General features: G+C 39.7%; 1 protein-coding gene across 2 annotated transcripts in view; it reads left to right on the forward strand.

Annotated features, from left to right (window-relative positions):
• The window catches only part of large2 (LARGE xylosyl- and glucuronyltransferase 2), a 106,104-nt gene that overhangs the window by 82,930 nt on the left and 5,129 nt on the right, over positions 1-18,045 (forward strand). For both annotated transcript variants that reach the window (XM_073850509.1, XM_073850510.1), the window contains 8 exons: positions 1,169-1,292; positions 3,762-3,933; positions 4,024-4,128; positions 6,304-6,416; positions 6,559-6,684; positions 6,955-7,110; positions 8,934-9,097; positions 17,701-17,979. In XM_073850509.1, coding sequence (XP_073706610.1) covers positions 1,169-1,292; positions 3,762-3,933; positions 4,024-4,128; positions 6,304-6,416; positions 6,559-6,684; positions 6,955-7,110; positions 8,934-9,097; positions 17,701-17,979 — 1,239 coding nt within the window. The remainder of the gene's footprint in view (positions 1-1,168; positions 1,293-3,761; positions 3,934-4,023; positions 4,129-6,303; positions 6,417-6,558; positions 6,685-6,954; positions 7,111-8,933; positions 9,098-17,700; positions 17,980-18,045) is intronic.

Below are 18,045 nucleotides of genomic sequence, written 5' to 3' on the forward strand. Positions count from 1 at the left end.
ATTTCAAATTTAAATGTCAAATTTCAAATTCAACATTTCAAATTATTTTTAAAACTGACATTTAGTTTTTTTGGCTTTTGAAATTTAAAATAGTACAGCGCCTTGCGAAAGTATTCATACCCCTTCATTTTTTTCATGTTTTGTTATGTTGCTACCTTCTATTAGAAAAAAAAAAAAAAAAAATTATTAAAAATAAAAAAAACTTAAAGGAATCCATTGCATAAGTATTCATACCCTTATCTGGGACACTTGAAATTTTGCTCAGGCACATTCATATCACTTATAGATGTTACTATACTTGGAGTGAAGTTATCCTGTTGCAAGTTCAATTTAATGGGTATGATTTGAAAAGGCACGCATGTCTTAATAAAAGGTCTAACAGCCCTGATGTCAAAAAAAAACTGCCTGTAGAGCTAAGAACCAGGATTGCATCAAGCCACACATTTGGGAAAGGGTTCAGAAAACATTCTGCTACATTGAAGGTTCACATATGCATGTAGTCTCCATTACCCTTAATGGAAGAAGTTTGAAACAACCAGGACTCTTCCTATAGCTGGCCTCCTGGCCAAAATGTTTAGAGTGGTGACCAAGAACCTGTTGGTCACTCTATTTGAGCTCTATGATCGTACTGTATGTGGAGATCCTACAGAAAGACAAACATCTCTGCAACACTCCACCGATCTGGGCTTTATGGTGGTGTGGCCAAACTCAATCCTCTCCTCTGTGAAGACACATGAAAACACACTTGAAATTAGCAAAAAAGCACCTGAAGGACCCTGTAAGAAACAAGATTCTGTGGATATGATGAACCTCAATTCCAGGCATCATGTATGAAAGAAACCAGGCACTGCTCATCACCTGCAGAGAACCATCCCAAAAGTAAAGTTTGAACTGGTCAGAGTAGAAGAAAAGCTCAATGCACCAACATATTGAGACAGCTCTAATGAAAACCAAGTCTAGAGCATTTGGAACCTCAGACTGGGCAGAAGGTTCACCTTCCAACAGGACAATAACCCTAAGCACGAAGCAAAAGTGGCTTATAGACAACTAATGTATGAATACTTGCAAGGCACTGTAAGTTTGAAATTTTAAAATTAAAAATTCAAATGTCAAATTTTGAAATCATGTAAAACTTAACATGTCAACATGTCCACGTCTCTCTTTTTAGGAGAAACCCACTACACTTTCATTTCATCACAGACACCGTGGCCAATCAGATCCTCAGCACTCTGTTCCAGTCATGGATGGTGCCATCCGTACAAGTCAGCTTCTATGATGCTGATGAACTCAAAGTAAGCACCTGCCTCATCATGCTCTCATGACTCCACACTTGCCCTTTGACCCAGAAATAATGACCATGTCACAGAGCACCATTATAGAGGATTAATGGGAGGTCATAAGCAGCGATAGTTTTGAAACGATGCAGGCGGCAGTGACAGGTCTGAAGAATCACAGTCTTCTCCAAGCTCATTCAGGCACAAACAACTGGAATGAAAGATATGTCACATGCGCTTATGGATTGTAATGAGGGGGCAAAGGTCCCCTTGGGACAGTATGGCTTGTCTGTGATGGTGGAAACATTGAGGTTGTTTACACTCCAGCGATCTCAAGAGCCTTCGCTCTCGGAGAACTCTTGTACGCTCCAGAGGGAGTCAGAAAACACAGAATTATTCATTTCTGTTCATATATTTAAAGTGACAGTGCGCTTCTTTTTTTTTTTTTACAGCTTGGCATGTGAGTGCAGCTGTTGCTGTGGCATTGAATTATTCACTGTCTGTTGTGAATTTTTTTATTTTTTTATGCAGTGCACGGTACGCTGAAAGAGCGAAGTGACATTCAAAGAGCGTGCCTCCTCTACACACACACACACACACACACACACACACACACACATATTCTAGGAGAGTGCATTCTAGTTTACATTACACTGCACGCTCAAGGACACTCACATGAATGCATGCACGCTCTCACATGCACAATAACACAAATACATTCGTTCTTGCCCTGTTTTGTGCTCCCGTCCTCCTCCCGCACTGAGTTCACCTCTGATTGTCAGCTGTTTGGCTCGGAGCCGTCTCTAATCACGCGGATTTTACATCCTGTGTCTCTGCTGTGCATAGAGACCTCTTTGCTCTCCTGAGTATATGAAAGCTAAGCTGCAGGAAATCCAGTCTTTTTCAATCAACCCCTCTCCAGCAGATTATTATTAAACCTGAGTTCAGGTCATTAAGGATGTGTGCTGAAAAGATGAAGTGTACAATAAGAACTGTAGAGGGCTATTTTCATGGGTGCAGATGATTTTATAACTGCACTTACAGTTCAGAAGCAAACATGAAGTGCACAGTGAACGTCTCTGGTAGGTGATAAAAACAGTCTGAAAACTCTTTTGGGGGTCTTATTCTAGTCAGCTATATAACATAATTAGTTATAATATCTGCTACGTCAGGGAATACGTTTCTGTGTACATTAGTATTGTTTTATCGATATCAGGTCTCACTACTCAGTAAGAAGATTGTGATTGTGTTATGCTTAGTGTATAGTTTTTCAAAACTGTGCCTGTTTTTTTTTTTGTTTTTTTTTTTTGTTTTCTTTCAGAAAATGAGAGTTGAGTCATCCTCACTTTTAACAGTATTTAATATTATTATCAGTGGTGGATGAAGTACACAAGTCAAGTACTTTAGTAAAAGTACAGATATGTATAATAAAATATTACTCCAGTAAATGTGAAAGTACTCCTTTTTCAATTTTACTTGAGTGAAAGTACAAGAGTACTAAGTACACTGCAAAAAAAAAAAATGCGTTTCTTACTTAGATTTTTTAGATTTGTTTTATTGTCTTGTTTTTTTAGAAAAAACAAGTCAAAATCAAGTGTGTATTTGCTTGAAACAAGCAAAATAATCTGCCAATGGGGTAAGAAAAATAATCTTGTTTTCTGTTCGAAATAAGATTTTTTTTTTGCTTACCCCATTGGCAGATTATTTTGCTTGTTCTAAGCAAAAATCACTTCATTTTGGCTTGTTTTTTTTTTCTGACAAGAAAAAAAAACAAGAAAAAATTGTTAATTGTTTAGAAAATCCATCTTGATTTAAGATTTTTCAGATATTTTGACTGGAAATGAGACAAAAAATTAAAAAAAAAAAAAATCTAAAATCTAAAAAAAAATATTTAGCAATTTTATATAGACTACTTTTGATTTAATTTTATATTAGCATATATTGTTTTATAATTCTACTGGTCAAAACAACCACTATACAGAGATATATTTTTGTTGTTGATATGGACTACGTTGACGAGAGTGATGTAGTAATGTTCCTGTACCTGAGAGAAAACGATTTTACAGTGAAGCAAAAGTAAACATTACTCGAAAAAAAAAAACTACTCCAGTAAAGCACAGATTACAGATATTGATACACCACTGATTAAAATATTTAATATTTAAATATAAATGTATTGTATTTTAGACTCTCTCTGTCTTTCTCTCTTTCTTGCTGGTGTGATTAATTTTGCAATGTTGATTTTATTATATCAAATATTCTTTTCTAAAATAATATTTAATAATATTTTATAATTTATAGGGCTAGTTCATTTTTTTTTTTATTAAATTCTTTATTAAAAATAAAGAATAAGCTCTCAAGGTAAAAAAAATAATCCTCTTGGAAGAAAATTAATGAGAAAAATACTTATAGAACAAAGACTGATCAAACAAAGTCACTTTCTTGGTTTCTCACAGATTTCTTTGTTTCTCTCTCTCATTCTCACAGTCGGAGGTGTCATGGATACCAAACAAACACTATTCAGGAATTTATGGCCTGATGAAGCTCACACTCACCAAAGCTCTGCCATCCAACCTTTCAAAGGTCATCGTCCTCGATACAGACATCACCTTTGCTACTGACATCGCTGAGCTGTGGGCCATCTTCAGGAAGTTCACTGGTAATCAGGAGTCATATCAATCGCTTTCCTTCAGGAGTCATATATAAAGCATCTGGACAGTGAAGTTTAACACTGACATTGTGATTGCAGAGAAACAGGTGATTGGTCTGGTGGAGAATCAGAGTGATTGGTACCTTGGCAATCTGTGGAAAAATCACAAACCCTGGCCAGCCCTTGGACGAGGGTTTAACACAGGTGAGGACATGCAGCTTCCATTTCCACTTATCAGCATTCACTGTGTTCCAAACAGCTGAAAGGTTTGTAACTGGTTTTTATAACTGGTTAATACTGGTGGCATTACATGGCAAATTAGGATGATGGCATTCCTGGTCACATGTGAGTCTAATAAGGGATGAAAAATAAGTATTTTATGCTCACCAAAGCTGTATTAATTTGATATAAAATTCCATTATACTCCTAAAAATAAAGGTGCTTCAAAAGGTTCTTCAAACGATACCATAGAAGAACCATTTTTTAGTTCCAAAAAGACCCATTTAGTTAAAGGTTCTGTAAAGAACCATTTCTTGCATACCTTTTTATAATCTGAAGAACATTATTTGCCACAAAGAACCTTTTGTGAAACAGAAAGGTTCTTCAGATGTTATAGGTTCTTTATGGAACCATTTAGACAAAAAGGTTCTTCAATGGCATCGTGAAGCACCTTTATTTTTAAGTGAATATTATGAAATATTACTATATATCTAAGACAACTGTTGTCTATTTGAATGTATTTTAAGCTGTAATTTATTTCTGTGGTGCCAAAGCTGAATTTTCAGCATTATTACTTCAGTCTTCAGTGTCACATGATCCTTTGATGCTCAATTGTAAATATTGGTTCTAATTATCAATTTTAAGAACAGTATATGCTGCTTAATATTTAAGTGGAAACTGTAATACATTTTCACATTTTTGATGAATGGAAAGTTCAAAAGAACAGCATTAATTTGAATGTGACTTCTGATTAATTTAATGCATCCCTGCTGAATAAAAGTATTCATTTCAGTTTTTAATCACCCAAATTGATAGAGTATAACAGGTTTCACAAAAGGCAGCACCACTGTTTTCAACAATCATAATAAGAAATGTTTTTTGAGAACCAAAAATTGTACTAATATTTGACATTATTACTGTTTTTACTTTAGTTCTGGTCAAATAAATGCAGCATTGGTAAGCATAAGAGACTTATTTCAAAACATTTAAAAATCGTAATTATCCAAACTTTTGTCCGGTAGTGTGTATGGAATATTATATTAAACAACTTTTTAAAAAAGAAAAAAAAAGAAAAGAAAGTTAACAAAAACATGTTAAAAGATAAAAAAAATATTAAGGGGAGACACTGCAGGCAAAAACTAAAATCTGTTTTTTCATGCACCTACCAAGTTTGAAATTTTGGGCTTTTTGGTTTTTCATAAAGTGTTTTTTTTTTTTTTTTACTAGTGGAAAGAAAACATCCAACAAATACGTTTTTGTTTCTTTTATAGCACTTTATCTATTTGTGTCAATAGATTTCAATTACAATGCATATTTTTAAAGGCGGCCATAAATCTCCACTTCAGTAGCACTTACACACACCAAACATTACATTTTAATTTTGGTCTATATTCTGAAGGTTTTTACTGAGGGATTTGTTCATATATAATTTCCTCGATTTTATACAACATTTTATTCCTTAGAAAATGGTAATATATATATATATATATATATATATATATATATATATATATATATATATATATATATATGTGTGTGTGTGTGTTTCCTGAGTGTTTTTTTCTGAATTATATCATGACGAAATGAGAGACCCAAAATTCCCTAAAAACTTTTGACTCTAATACGTCAAAAAAATTAAACGAGAATTTAAAAAGTTAAATTAAAATTTAAAATTAAAAAAGAATTTTGAAAGTGTTTAGATTTTTGTACTAGAACTGTATGCAAATTAGTGCATATTTCATTAAACAATGCCTCATTTGCATATTTTAACCTAACATTTTACAAAACTTGTAATACAAAAAATATTTGCAATTATCAAAGTAATAAATAAACTGGCTAATTAAGGTGAAAAATATTAGTTGTTGGTTTTTTACCCTATTCACCTGCAGTGTCTCATCTTAAGATGAAAAAAATTAGCAATTTTTCTTTTTCTTGTTGATTTGGAAGGAGTTATTTATGGGGTAAAATCAAATATAAAGATATCCAGACATAAAGAGAGAGAGAGAAAAAAGGCTTTTGCAGGAGAGAGCACACAGGCGTGATCACTTCTGAATAGAGTGCGATGCTTATGTCACACTGTGAATTTCATTGCAGTATGAATAAGAGAATAGTTTGCACTGGGCTTCATTTGACAACAGGTGTTTCTTTTTGAAACCGCAGGTGTGATATTACTCTACCTTGAGAGACTGCGGCGAATCGGCTGGGAACAGATGTGGAGACTGACGGCAGAGAGAGAGCTAATGAGCATGCTTTCAACATCCCTTGCAGACCAGGTCCGTGTCCTTTATAAACAACAAAAAACACTTTAGAAGAAGAATTCCTCTGTTACAACAGTAGTCTAAACAATGATGACATCTGAGCTAATATTGTTGATCAATGGAACAAATATGTCATATTATTGTTTGATGTTCGCAGGACATATTCAATGCATTCATAAAACAGAACCCAGTTCTGGTGCATCAGCTTCCATGCTTCTGGAACGTACAGTTATCGGATCACACTCGCTCTGAACAGTGCTACACGGAGGTGTCAGATCTTAAGGTAACAATATATTTGGAGAATTTTATAAACGACCAAATTGGCCCAAAGGAATTAAAAATAACAATTTGATCAAAGGGGCTCTTTAATTGGTTCAGGCTTGGCTTTATTCATTGCCAAATTCATTGCCAAATCATGTTTGTTTTACAAATTGTCTCTAATGCAAATGTTCGCCCAACCATCACATCCATTTCCTGTCAAATTTCCATTTTAGTATGGAAATGATGTCTTTGAAGTTGTTTATTTGCTCTGTTGTATTATTTCCTCCTGCAGGTCATTCATTGGAACTCTCCTAAAAAGCTGAGGGTAAAAAACAAGCATGTGGAGTTTTTCCGTAATCTTTACTTGACGTTCCTGGAGTACGATGGAAATCTTCTGCGAAGAGAACTCTTCGGCTGTCCTAGTCAGGCCAGCTCTGAGAGTACAGTTGTGAGTTAGTTTTTAGTTTAGTAGTAGATTTACACCCTGAAACTGCAGATCACAATATCTACACAACTAGTCAAAAGTATTTGAACAGTAAGATTTTAAGTTTTTTTAAAAAACTGCAAAAATGCTTTTCTTACTTAGATTTTTTGTCTTGTTTCCAGCCAAAATATATATATTTTTTAATCTTTTTTATATTTTCTAAATGAGTAAAAATTCTTGTCTTGTTTTCAGAGAAAAAAAAAAAACAAGTCAAAATTAAACAAGCAAAATAATCTGCCAATGGGGTAAGAAAAATAATCTTGTTTTCTGTTTGAAAAACATTTTTTTTTTTGCTTGTTCTTAGCTAAAACTCACTTAATTTTAACTTGTTTTTTTTTTTTTTTTTTTTCTGAAAACAAGAAAATAATTTTTACTTGTCTAAAAAATCCTTTGTGAATGAAGAATTTTTAGATATTTTGGCTGGGAGCCAATTTTTGCAGTAAAGAAGTCTCTTCTGCTTACCAAGCCTGCATTTGTTTGATCCAAAGTACAGCAAAAACAGTAACATTTCGAAATATGTTTACTGTTTAAAATATCTATTTTCTATTTGAATATATTTTAAATTGTCATTTATTCCTGTGATTTCAAAGCTGAATTTTTAGCATCATTACTCCAGTCACATTCAGAAATCATTCTAATATTTTGTAGAATTTTTTCAGGTTTCCTTGAACAGCTTGTATCTGAAATTGAAATCTTTTGTAACAATGTTTTTTTTAATATTTTTTAAGCTTTTTTTAAAGCAATTTAAAGCATTTTTACTGAATGAAAGTTTTAATTTCTATAATTTCTTTCTCAAAAAAGCTTTTTATTTCAGATAAATGCTGATCTTTGGATATTTCTATTCATCAAAACATTCTCAAAAATATACATTATGTTTTAAATGTTGGTAATAATAATAAATGTTTCTTGAACAGCAAATCAGCATATTAGAATGATTTCTGAAGGATCATGTGACACCTAAGACTGGAGTAATAATGCTGAAATTTCAGTTTTGAACACAGGAATAAATTACTTTTTAAAATATATTCAAATAGAAAACATGGTAACACTTTCAATACAGGTGCACAAATATGCATTAATTCATGCTTAACAAATTCACATTAATGTATAATTAATGAAGAACTAAACCATTTATTAAGGATTTCTACATCAGCAACTAATGAACATTCTATATGATGTATAGGTTAAGTAATAAATTGTTATTAGTTAAATGTGTCATAATGTATTAGCTTCCTAATAACATTATATTAACTAATGATGTTAATTCATATGTTAATTACCACAGTGTTAAAGGTATGTACTTCAACTTCCAATTGTCTGCTTTAATTAATCATTAGCTCATGATTTGCAAATGTATCATTATGTTATGACTTTACTTGTTGAGGCTATGATTAAGTTAATGATTAATTAAAGCAGACAACTGGAAGTTGAAATGCATGGGTTTGGCCCATTGTGGTAATTAACACATGAATTTAAACACACCCAGATTTAACATATTACTGCTTTTGCTTTATTTTGGATCAAATAGACTTTAAAAAACATTCAAAATCTTACTGTTCAAAAACTTTTGACTGGTAGTGTATATCTTAAAAGAAGATTTAAGAGAAACATAGACAATATTAGAGGAACTTTGTATTCCTTGACTGGATAATTCTGAATAAGTACCGAATAAAAGGAGCTCAGCCTTGTGTTTGTACAGTTTTACAGAGACTCGAAGGGCAACTCAACCAGAGCCTGTTTGATGTGTCCTGCTCAAGCTGATAAAACATATTCTTCTTTGTTTTCAGCTTCAGCAAGCACTAGAGGAGTTAGATGAGGACGACCAGTGCTATGATTTCCGGAGGGAGCGAATCATGGTGCACAGAGTGCATCTGTACTTCCTGCAGTATGAATACACTCCTACAGATGATGGCACGGATATCACGCTGGTCGCACAGCTCTCCATGGACAGGTGAGGATGACAGTCTGTCCAATTGAATCTGCAGTCACGTTTGGACCACTCATGCTCATGCCAATGCAATTTAATTACAGAACTGTCAAAAATTATGTTGTGTTTAATGTACCCTGTGCAGCACTCTGATTAATATACAAAAAGATTACTACAAGCATTGCAAGTTAATAACATCGTCAAAACAGGGTGATTATCATTAACTAAAACTGTTAAATGTTTTTGTTAAAAAAAATAATCTGAAATTGATTATGAATATAAATATGACATGAAAAATGTATTTCAGTCAGTAGCCAAACAACATTTCAGATTTTTTTTTTTTTTTTTTTTTTTTAAGTTTAAGCACTAAAATGACTAACAGGAAATAAAATATTTAAATAACTGAAATAAATCAATCAATATTAATAAAAAACTTGTAACGTGTATAAAATATTCAAATAAAACTGAAACAAAACAAATTAAACCTGAATAGTAATGTTTGTTACTATTAAAAAAAATAATTCTTAAATGTTTAAATATTTTTTCTATTTTATTACATTTAAAATATTACTAAAAATATAATAGTATATATACAGTGAGGAAAAAAATATTTGATCCACTGTAAATTTTATACGTTTGCCCACTGACAAAAAAAAGATCAGTCTATAATTTTAATGGTAAGATTATTTGAACACTGAGAGACAGAATAACATTAAAAAAATCCAGAAAAACACATTTCAAAAGAGTTATTAATTGATTTGCATTTTAATGAGTGAACTAAGTATTTAATTCCCTATCCATCATCAAGATTTCTGGCTCCCAGGTGTCTTTTATACAGGTCACAAACTGAGATTAGGAGCAGTCTATAAGGGAGTGCTCTTAATCTCAGTTTGTTGCCTGTATAAAAGACACCTGTCCATAGAAGCAATCAATCAATCAGATTCCAAACTCTCCACCATGTCCAAGGATGTCAGGGACAAGATTGTAGATCTACACAAGGCTGGAATGGGCTACAAGAACATCGCCAAGCAGTTTGGTGAGAAGGTGACAACAGTTGGTGCGATTATTCACAAATGGAAGAAACACAAAATAACTCCCTCGGTCTGGGGCTCCATGCTAGATCTCACCTCGTGGAGTTTCAATGATCATGAGAACGGTGAGGAATCAGCCCAGAACTACACAGGAGGATCTTGTCAATTATCTCAAGGCAGCCTGGACCAGAGTCACCAAGAAAACGTCTCGGGTTACGTATGTAACCTTAGTTCCCTGAGGACAGGGAACGAGACGCTGCGTCCTGGTTCAGGACACTTTGGGAACTGCCTTCAGCATGACCGGTTCTGAAACAAGCTATAGAACAACGACAGTGAACTTGACACTGTCCGGCGCCAGCCTATGACATCATCAACAGGCGCCTGCTAGTATAAAAGCAGGTGCCTGAGAGCACAACACCATCTTTTTGTCGGACGGAGGTCTGTGCAGGGCCCGAGGCATGGCCCTGAGACGCAGCGTCTCGTTCCCTGTCCTCAGGGAACTAAGGTTACATACGTAACCCGAGACGTTCCCTTCCGGAGGGAACTCTACGCTGCGTCCTGGTTCAGGACACTTTGGGAACGCTTATACCAACTCCGCCATGCCGAGGGATAGGTGATCAAACTGACTGAATGAGGAGTCAAGAAGGAAATCACCCCTGCATCAGCGAGAGTCGCTGGGGCCCAGTGACCTGCCACGGCTAGCCCGGCTACCTGTGCACACAACTCTCAAGCGTGGAGGCCTAGAGGAAGCCTACTACACTTAGCTCCCTAAGTGAAGGAGCTCATAAACGCCCTGACCATAAGGGGCGGAGTTTAGGGAATGGAGGTCTCGGCAGGGCAAACGCCTGCTCTAGGGACCTGACAACATTCAGTGCTACAGGTATAGATGGGGAAGCGGAGCTTCTGGAGAATGGAGGCTTCATAAAAGACTCTCTAAAAGAGAGGAAGCCTGACAACATTCAATCCACTAGCTCTTAGGAGTGGAGGTCTCAAAATAACCCTCCAGTGAGGGGAGACCTGGCTACACTCACGCTTGAAAGTACTGAAAGCGGAGCTTCTGGAGAATGGAGGCTTCATAAAAAGACTCTCTGAAAGAGAGGAAACCTGACAACATTCCATCCACTAGCTCTTAGGAGTGGAGGTCTCAAATAGCCCTGCAGTGAGGGGAGACCTGGCTACACTCACGCTTAAAAGTACTGGAAGCGGAGCCTCTGGAGAATGGAGGCTTTATAAAAGACTCTCTGAAAAGAGAGGAAACCTGACAACATTCCATCCACTAGCTCTTTAGGAGTGGAGGTCTCAAAATAACCCTCCAGTGAGGGGAGACCTGGCTACACTCACGCTTGAAAGTACTGAAAGCGGAGCTTCTGGAGAATGGAGGCTTCATAAAAGACTCTCTGAAAGAGAGGAAACCTGACAACATTCCATCCACTAGCTCTTTGGAGTGGAGGTCTCAAATAACCCTGCCGTGAGGGGAGACCTGGCTACACTCACGCCTAGAAGTACTGGAGGCGGAGCCTCTGGAGAACGGAGGCTTCACAGAAGACTCTCTAAAAAGAGAGGAAACCTGACAACGTTCAGTCCACCAGCTCTTAGGAGTGGAGGTCTCACTAGCCCTTCAGTGAGGGGAGACCTGGCTACACTCACGCCCGGAGGAAAAAGCCTATACTCGACACTGGGGCTATTCAGTGAGGCTGCATGGCCTATGCAACCCGAACTACCCTAGTGGAGCTTCTGCTCAGAGGGAATCTACAGAGTGGAGGTCTCATGACCTAACTACACTTGACACTGCCGACGGCCTGTGAGGCTGAATAGCCTGTGCAGCAGGCCTGTCTAAGTGGAGATTTCCCGAGGAGTGGAGGCTTTGCCGAAAGGAAGCCTGGCAACACTCTGTGAGTGAGGCTGGCAATGTTCTGCGAGCAGCAGAAGGACTCTAAGAGTGGAGGTCCCAAGACCTACTACACTTCAACACTGCAGGCGTTCATCGAAGCTGAACAGCCTAACGACAGTACTGCCTGAGTGGAGTCTGGAGAGTGGAGGCTTTCTAAAGAGGGAGCCTTACACACCTCCGTGCTTAGCAAGGAAGAACTCTGAGAGTGGAGGTCTCATGACCTAGCTACACTCTAGCCTTGAAGGTCATCCGCGAGGCTGACTAGCCTGTGCGACAGAAATACCTTCATTTTGGAGCTCTCCTGGAGAGTGAGGCCTGAGGAGGCCCAACACTCGATCCTGCTAGCAGCGCTATCTGAATTGGAGCTGGAAAACTAAAAGGTTTTTGAGAAAAACCAGCTCAGAGAATGGACACGGAGGAACCCTGCGTGGTCCATGGGAGAAAGGAACCTGCCTTTACGGGAGGGACCTTACCATGAGTATGGATTTTAGTGAAGTGCCTGAACAGTGCACTTACCACTCACGTGGATTTTAGAGAATGCCCAAAGACTTCGCGTGAGCAAACACCACAAATGTGGTTTTGAGTAGGTGTCCTGAGCATAGCGAGGATCACCAGATTTGCAGTCTCTAGGCGATAGCGGAGCCTGAAAGCGGAGCTTCTGGAGAGGGGAGGCTTCAGCAGAAAGACTCTCTAAGCGAGAGGAGGCCTACGACGCTCTCCCTAGGAAACTTTTCAGAGTGGAGGCCTCAGGTAAAACCCTCTAGGCGAGGGGAGGCCTGACTACACTCGACGCTCAAGAAAGGCAGATACTCACAGTCAGAGCCAATAATGAAAAATTCTCATTTATCATCTAGCTCTGTGTAGTGGAGGCTCCGAGACTACATCTCCAAGGAGAGAAGCCTACAACACTAGTTTTTGGTGAGTGGAAGACTGCACTCCCCCAAAAAATAGTCAGCGAGGCACTCATGGGCCTGCCAGCTGCTATAACTGTGAGAGTGAAGGTCTCAGTACTGTTGGCTGTGACAGAGGGAGACCTATTACACTGTGCTATCAAAGGAGTTGTAAAACTTAAGGGTTTTGGAACCAACTCGAAAAAATGGGCACGGAGGATTATCCTGCGTGGTCCAACCCGTGAGGGATTTGAAGAAGGAACCTGCCTTTACGGGAGGAACCTTACCATAAGTATGGATTTTAGTGAAGTGCCTGAGGCTACGTTTACATTAATCCGGATACATTTGAAAACGGAGTTTTCATTTTAAAACGCTCTCCGTCCACACTAGCGTTTCCAAGCGTTTTCCAAAAGTTTCTCATCCACACTGAAACGTAGGAAAACCGCAAATTCGCCTTACTGCGCATGCGTAAAGCCTCCAAAATTATACAGACGTAATAAGTTTTCACGCAATTCTTCTGGCGGGATAATTTACGGAAATATCTCATTATCCACTGACGCGTCTATATCACGCTCATTCATATTTTATCTGAAAAGCAGTTGTCGTCATGTTTTGCAGGACAGCAACTGTGAGTAAATTTTCCGTCATCATTTTAGGACTGTAATTTGAAGAGTGTACAAGGTAAATCTCTTTAGCAGCAGTGTGTGAATAGCACAGGCACAATTGTAAACATAGATATCTATTGGTACAATATGCGTCACATGACTATAAATATGCGTCATCGTTTTCAAAAGCCTCCGTTTTCACAGTCCACACTACAACGTGAAAACGGCGTTTTCTAATTTATCCACTTTGGCCGGAGTTTTTAGAAATAATCGTTTTCTGTGATAAAAACGGGGTTTTCGTGTAAATGAGAGGCCAAACCGCAGGGAAATATCTGCGTTTTCCCTTCGTGTAAACGGGGCCTGAGTAGTGCACTCACCACTCGCGTGGATTTCAGAGAGTGCTCAAAGACTTGCGTGAGCAAACACCACTAACGTGGATTTAAGAAGGTGCTCTAAACGTTTCGCGAGAAAGACACCTGTATTATCCCGGGTGATAGCAGAACCCGGAAGCGGAGCTTTCAGTGAGGGAGGCTTTAAGCTCTCGAACATAAGCCTGACGACGCTCAACTGAGGAAGCTCTATCGAGTGGAGGCCTTGGAATACACGCCCTCTCATGGAAGGGAGGCCTACTTTGTATTACACTCAACGCTTGTAGTGACAGGTCCACGGAAAGAGTTCACAAGCTGCCTTAACCTTGTGTTCTCCCGGCCTGTATTTCTGGGAAGTGGAGGCTTAACAGAAACACCTCACATAGAGGGAGCCTAGCAACACTCGACCCAGTAAAAAGCTCTCATGAATGGAGGTCTAAACATGACCTGCCACATTCAGCGCTAAGAAGTATTATCTTTATATGTCTCTCTTCACAGAGGACTTCACAGAGAGGAGGCCTCCTAGGCCTGCTACACTCAATTCTACTTCAAAGCGGGGCTCTTTAAAGAGAGCGGAGGCTCCAGTAAAACACCTCTCTCTCAGAGAGGGAGCCTTGACAACGCTCTATTCACCCTAGCACACAAACTCCCAGGAGTGGAGGTCTCACATATGTGTATATGAAAATACACAGGGAAGGTACCTGACCACACTCATGCAAAAAGAGTATTACTCTTAGCAGGGTTTGAGTGAGCGGAGGCTTCGGCAGAGCGATACTCCGCCTGAAGCAGCTTGACAACGCTCAAGAGGGTTATTCTCGTATGTATATGTATGTTGGATCATGTCTACACCAAGCTCACTCTAGCGGAGGTTTCAAAACCTGACAACGCTTAACCCACGAGGGGGTTTCTACGAGTGGAGGTCTCTACACACTGTTTTCTTTTATAAAACGAGGGGAGACCTGGCTACACTCGGCACTTGGTGGCAGTAGAACTCGAGAGGAGCTCGAAACTGCAATAGTAAACACCCAAGCGGAGCTGGTAGACAAAGGAAAACATACACATACACGCTTGAATATTTTATTAAAGTGTCTTTACTGTTCACATACCGGGCCAACAGATGGAGCCTAGGTCTCATCGTTGGCCCAGCCCCGGAGTCAAGGGGAAAAGGAAGGGGCAGGTAGCCCCAAACTGGCGACCTGGCCTCGTCTCTGGCCCTTGGGCCAGGACGGGCCTGGTTTCCCCCCGGTGTTTAGGTGGAGGCGTGGACCGGCAAGGGATGCAAATCCCCGGGGCTTGGTCCAGATCTTTCAGCAGATCAGCCTGGTGCGCCTCTGCAACACTGCCATCGTGTGCAGAGGAGCACCGGCCACTGCCGCATATGCTTTGGAGCCTTCAGGGTCGATGTCCCTCGCTCTGAGAGATGGTTCGCAACCGTCAGCGAGAGACATCGTCACATATCCGCGCCCGTGCATTCCCTCGACATCAGCATGATTCACATGCCGATGCCTGTGAATGCGGGCTGAATATGGCCTGTCCCATTCCCTCTCGATCTCTTAAGCAGATCAGGAAGGAATGGGAGGCTCACAGGAGTTGGCTTTGTCATGGCCCGGAAGAAGCCGCTCGTCTAGTCTGCCGAGAGCGGCCTCTTCCCTCGCGGGCTTCCACTGTAGATACAAGCGGGCAGCCGCGCGGTCCATAACAGACATCAACTCTTCATATGCGGGGCAGAGAGGCTGCATGGGCTCAAACGAGCTCATATTTGTTCCATTTCAACCTCCTGCTCGCCCTGGCTTGAAGCCAAAAGAGCACTCGCTGCAGAACCGGAGGATGTGAGAGACAACACATCATCCGCTAGCAGCGCATTCTCGTCTCCGGCTGACGTGCGCGAGCGATTAAACGCTCTCTCAAACTCGTCAGCCAGCTCCACCTGTGAGCCCCGCAATCTCAGCCGCCGAGCAGCCTCAGCTGTGGCGGGACCGGAGCAGCGTGGGGCAGATGGATGGCCCGATTCCCTCGAGAAAAGGGCCAGACGAGAACGGAGTTTCTTCAAAGTGAAACTCTCACAATGAACGCGCTCCGCTCTTCTAGAGCCGAGCGCGCGTGCTCTTACACCTAAACACACCAAACAAAGGTCGTGTGCGTCATCAAGTGTCAGATTTCTCTGACACGGATCCGCACACTTCCTAAACAGTTTTCTTTCTCTAGGCATCGCTGTACTCACTCGTTTAGAACAGAGGACTCTGAAGACAAAAAGATGGTGTTGTGCTCTCAGGCACCTGCTTTTATACTAGCAGGCGCCTGTTGATGATGTCATAGGCTGGCGCCGGACAGTGTCAAGTTCACTGTCGTTGTTCTATAGCTTGTTTCAGAACCGGTCATGCTGAAGGCAGTTCCCAAAGTGTCCTGAACCAGGACGCAGCGTAGAGTTCCCTCCGGAAGGGAACAATTGGTAACACACTACACCGTGAAGGACTGAAATCCTGCAGAGCCCACAAGGTCCCCTGCTCAAGAAAGCACATGTACAGGCCCGTCTGAAGTTTGCCAATGAACATCTGAATGATTCAGAAAAAAATTCGGTGAAAGTGTTTTGGTCAGATGAGACCAAAATCGAGCGCTTTGGCATCAACTCACGTCGCCCTTTTTTGAGGAGGAATGCTGCCTGTGACCCCAAGAACACCATCCCCATCGTCAAACATGGAGGTGGAAACATTATTTTTGGGGGTATTTTTTTGCTAAGGGGACAAGACAAGTGCACCGCATCAAAGGAACGATGGACAGGGCCATGAACCACCAAATCTTGGGTGAGAACCATTGAAAATGGGTCATGGATGGGTATTCCAGCATGACAATGACCCAAAACACACGGCCAAGGCGACTCCTTTAGTGGCTCAAGAAGAAGCACATTAAGGTCCTGGAGTGGCCTAGCCAGTCTTCAGACCTTAATCCCATAGAAAATCTGTGGAGGGAGCTGAAGGTTTGAGTTGCTTAACATCAGCTTCAAAATCTTAATGACTTGGAGAGGATCTGCAAAGAGGAGTGGGACAAAATCCCTCCTGAGATGTGTGCAAACCTGGTGGCAAGCAACAAGAAACGTCTCACCTCTGTGATTGCCAACAAGGGTTTTGCCACCAAGTACGAAGTCATGTTTTGAGAAGGGGTTAAATACTTATTTAACTTTTTAAAATGCGAATCAATTTATGCCTTCTTTGAAATGCGTTTTTCTAGATTGTTTTGCTGTTATTCTGTCTCTCACTGTTAAAATAAACCTACCATTAAAATGATAGACTGATCATTTCTTTGTCAGTGGGCAAGCATACAAAATCAGCAGGGGATCAAATCATTTTTTTTCCTCATTGTATAATGCTTAAATAAAACTTCTTTAAAACAGGTTGAAACTTTGTTTGTTTTAGGGTTGCTGATTTAACAGGAAGGCATGTCATTTATTTAATTCACCTATAAATGTATTTGACTGAAAACCCTACTTTCTTTTTTTTCTTTATGATTATTAGGAGTAATCTTCAGTTCAGAGTCTTTTAAGTTTCTCCAGTCTGAGCTATTTACAACAAGCTTTCTTTGATATCACTAAAGCCTCTATTTTACCATGAAATAGTTGTTTTAGGCATTTTCAGAAAGGTGATTGTTATGCAGGATAGCAGTTTTGTTTGTGTTTGAAACAAGTATCAACTAGAAGCATTTGACATAGTGAAGATCAGATCATACATATAAGCTACTGAAAGCTTGCCCTGCAGGTTTAAAAAAAATTATAAAAAAGAGCCCATAATGTTGCCTCACTTCAGTTACTACCCAAAATTTCACCAGAGACACTTTGAATTTGTTCACAGACTGCAAATGCTGGAGGCCATCTGTAAGCACTGGGAGGGCCCTATTAGTTTGGCCCTGTACATGTCTGATGCCGAAGCCCAGCAGTTCCTGCGTTACGCTCAGGCATCTGAAGTCCTCAAGAACCGCAAGAATGTGGGCTATCATATCGTTTATAAGGAGGGTCAGTTCTACCCAGTCAATCTGGTACGCAATGTGGCGCTCCGCAACGTCAACACACCCTACGTCTTTCTGACTGATGTGGATTTTCTGCCCATGTATGGCCTCTACGATTACCTCAGGTAAGCTGTGAATTTGTTATGAATTATTTGTTAATGTAATGGTTCCGTTTCTGTAATATCTCTTTG

Source organism: Garra rufa, chromosome 11 (assembly GCF_049309525.1).
Source record: "Garra rufa chromosome 11, GarRuf1.0, whole genome shotgun sequence".
In the NCBI taxonomy this organism is placed as follows: domain Eukaryota; kingdom Metazoa; phylum Chordata; class Actinopteri; order Cypriniformes; family Cyprinidae; genus Garra; species Garra rufa.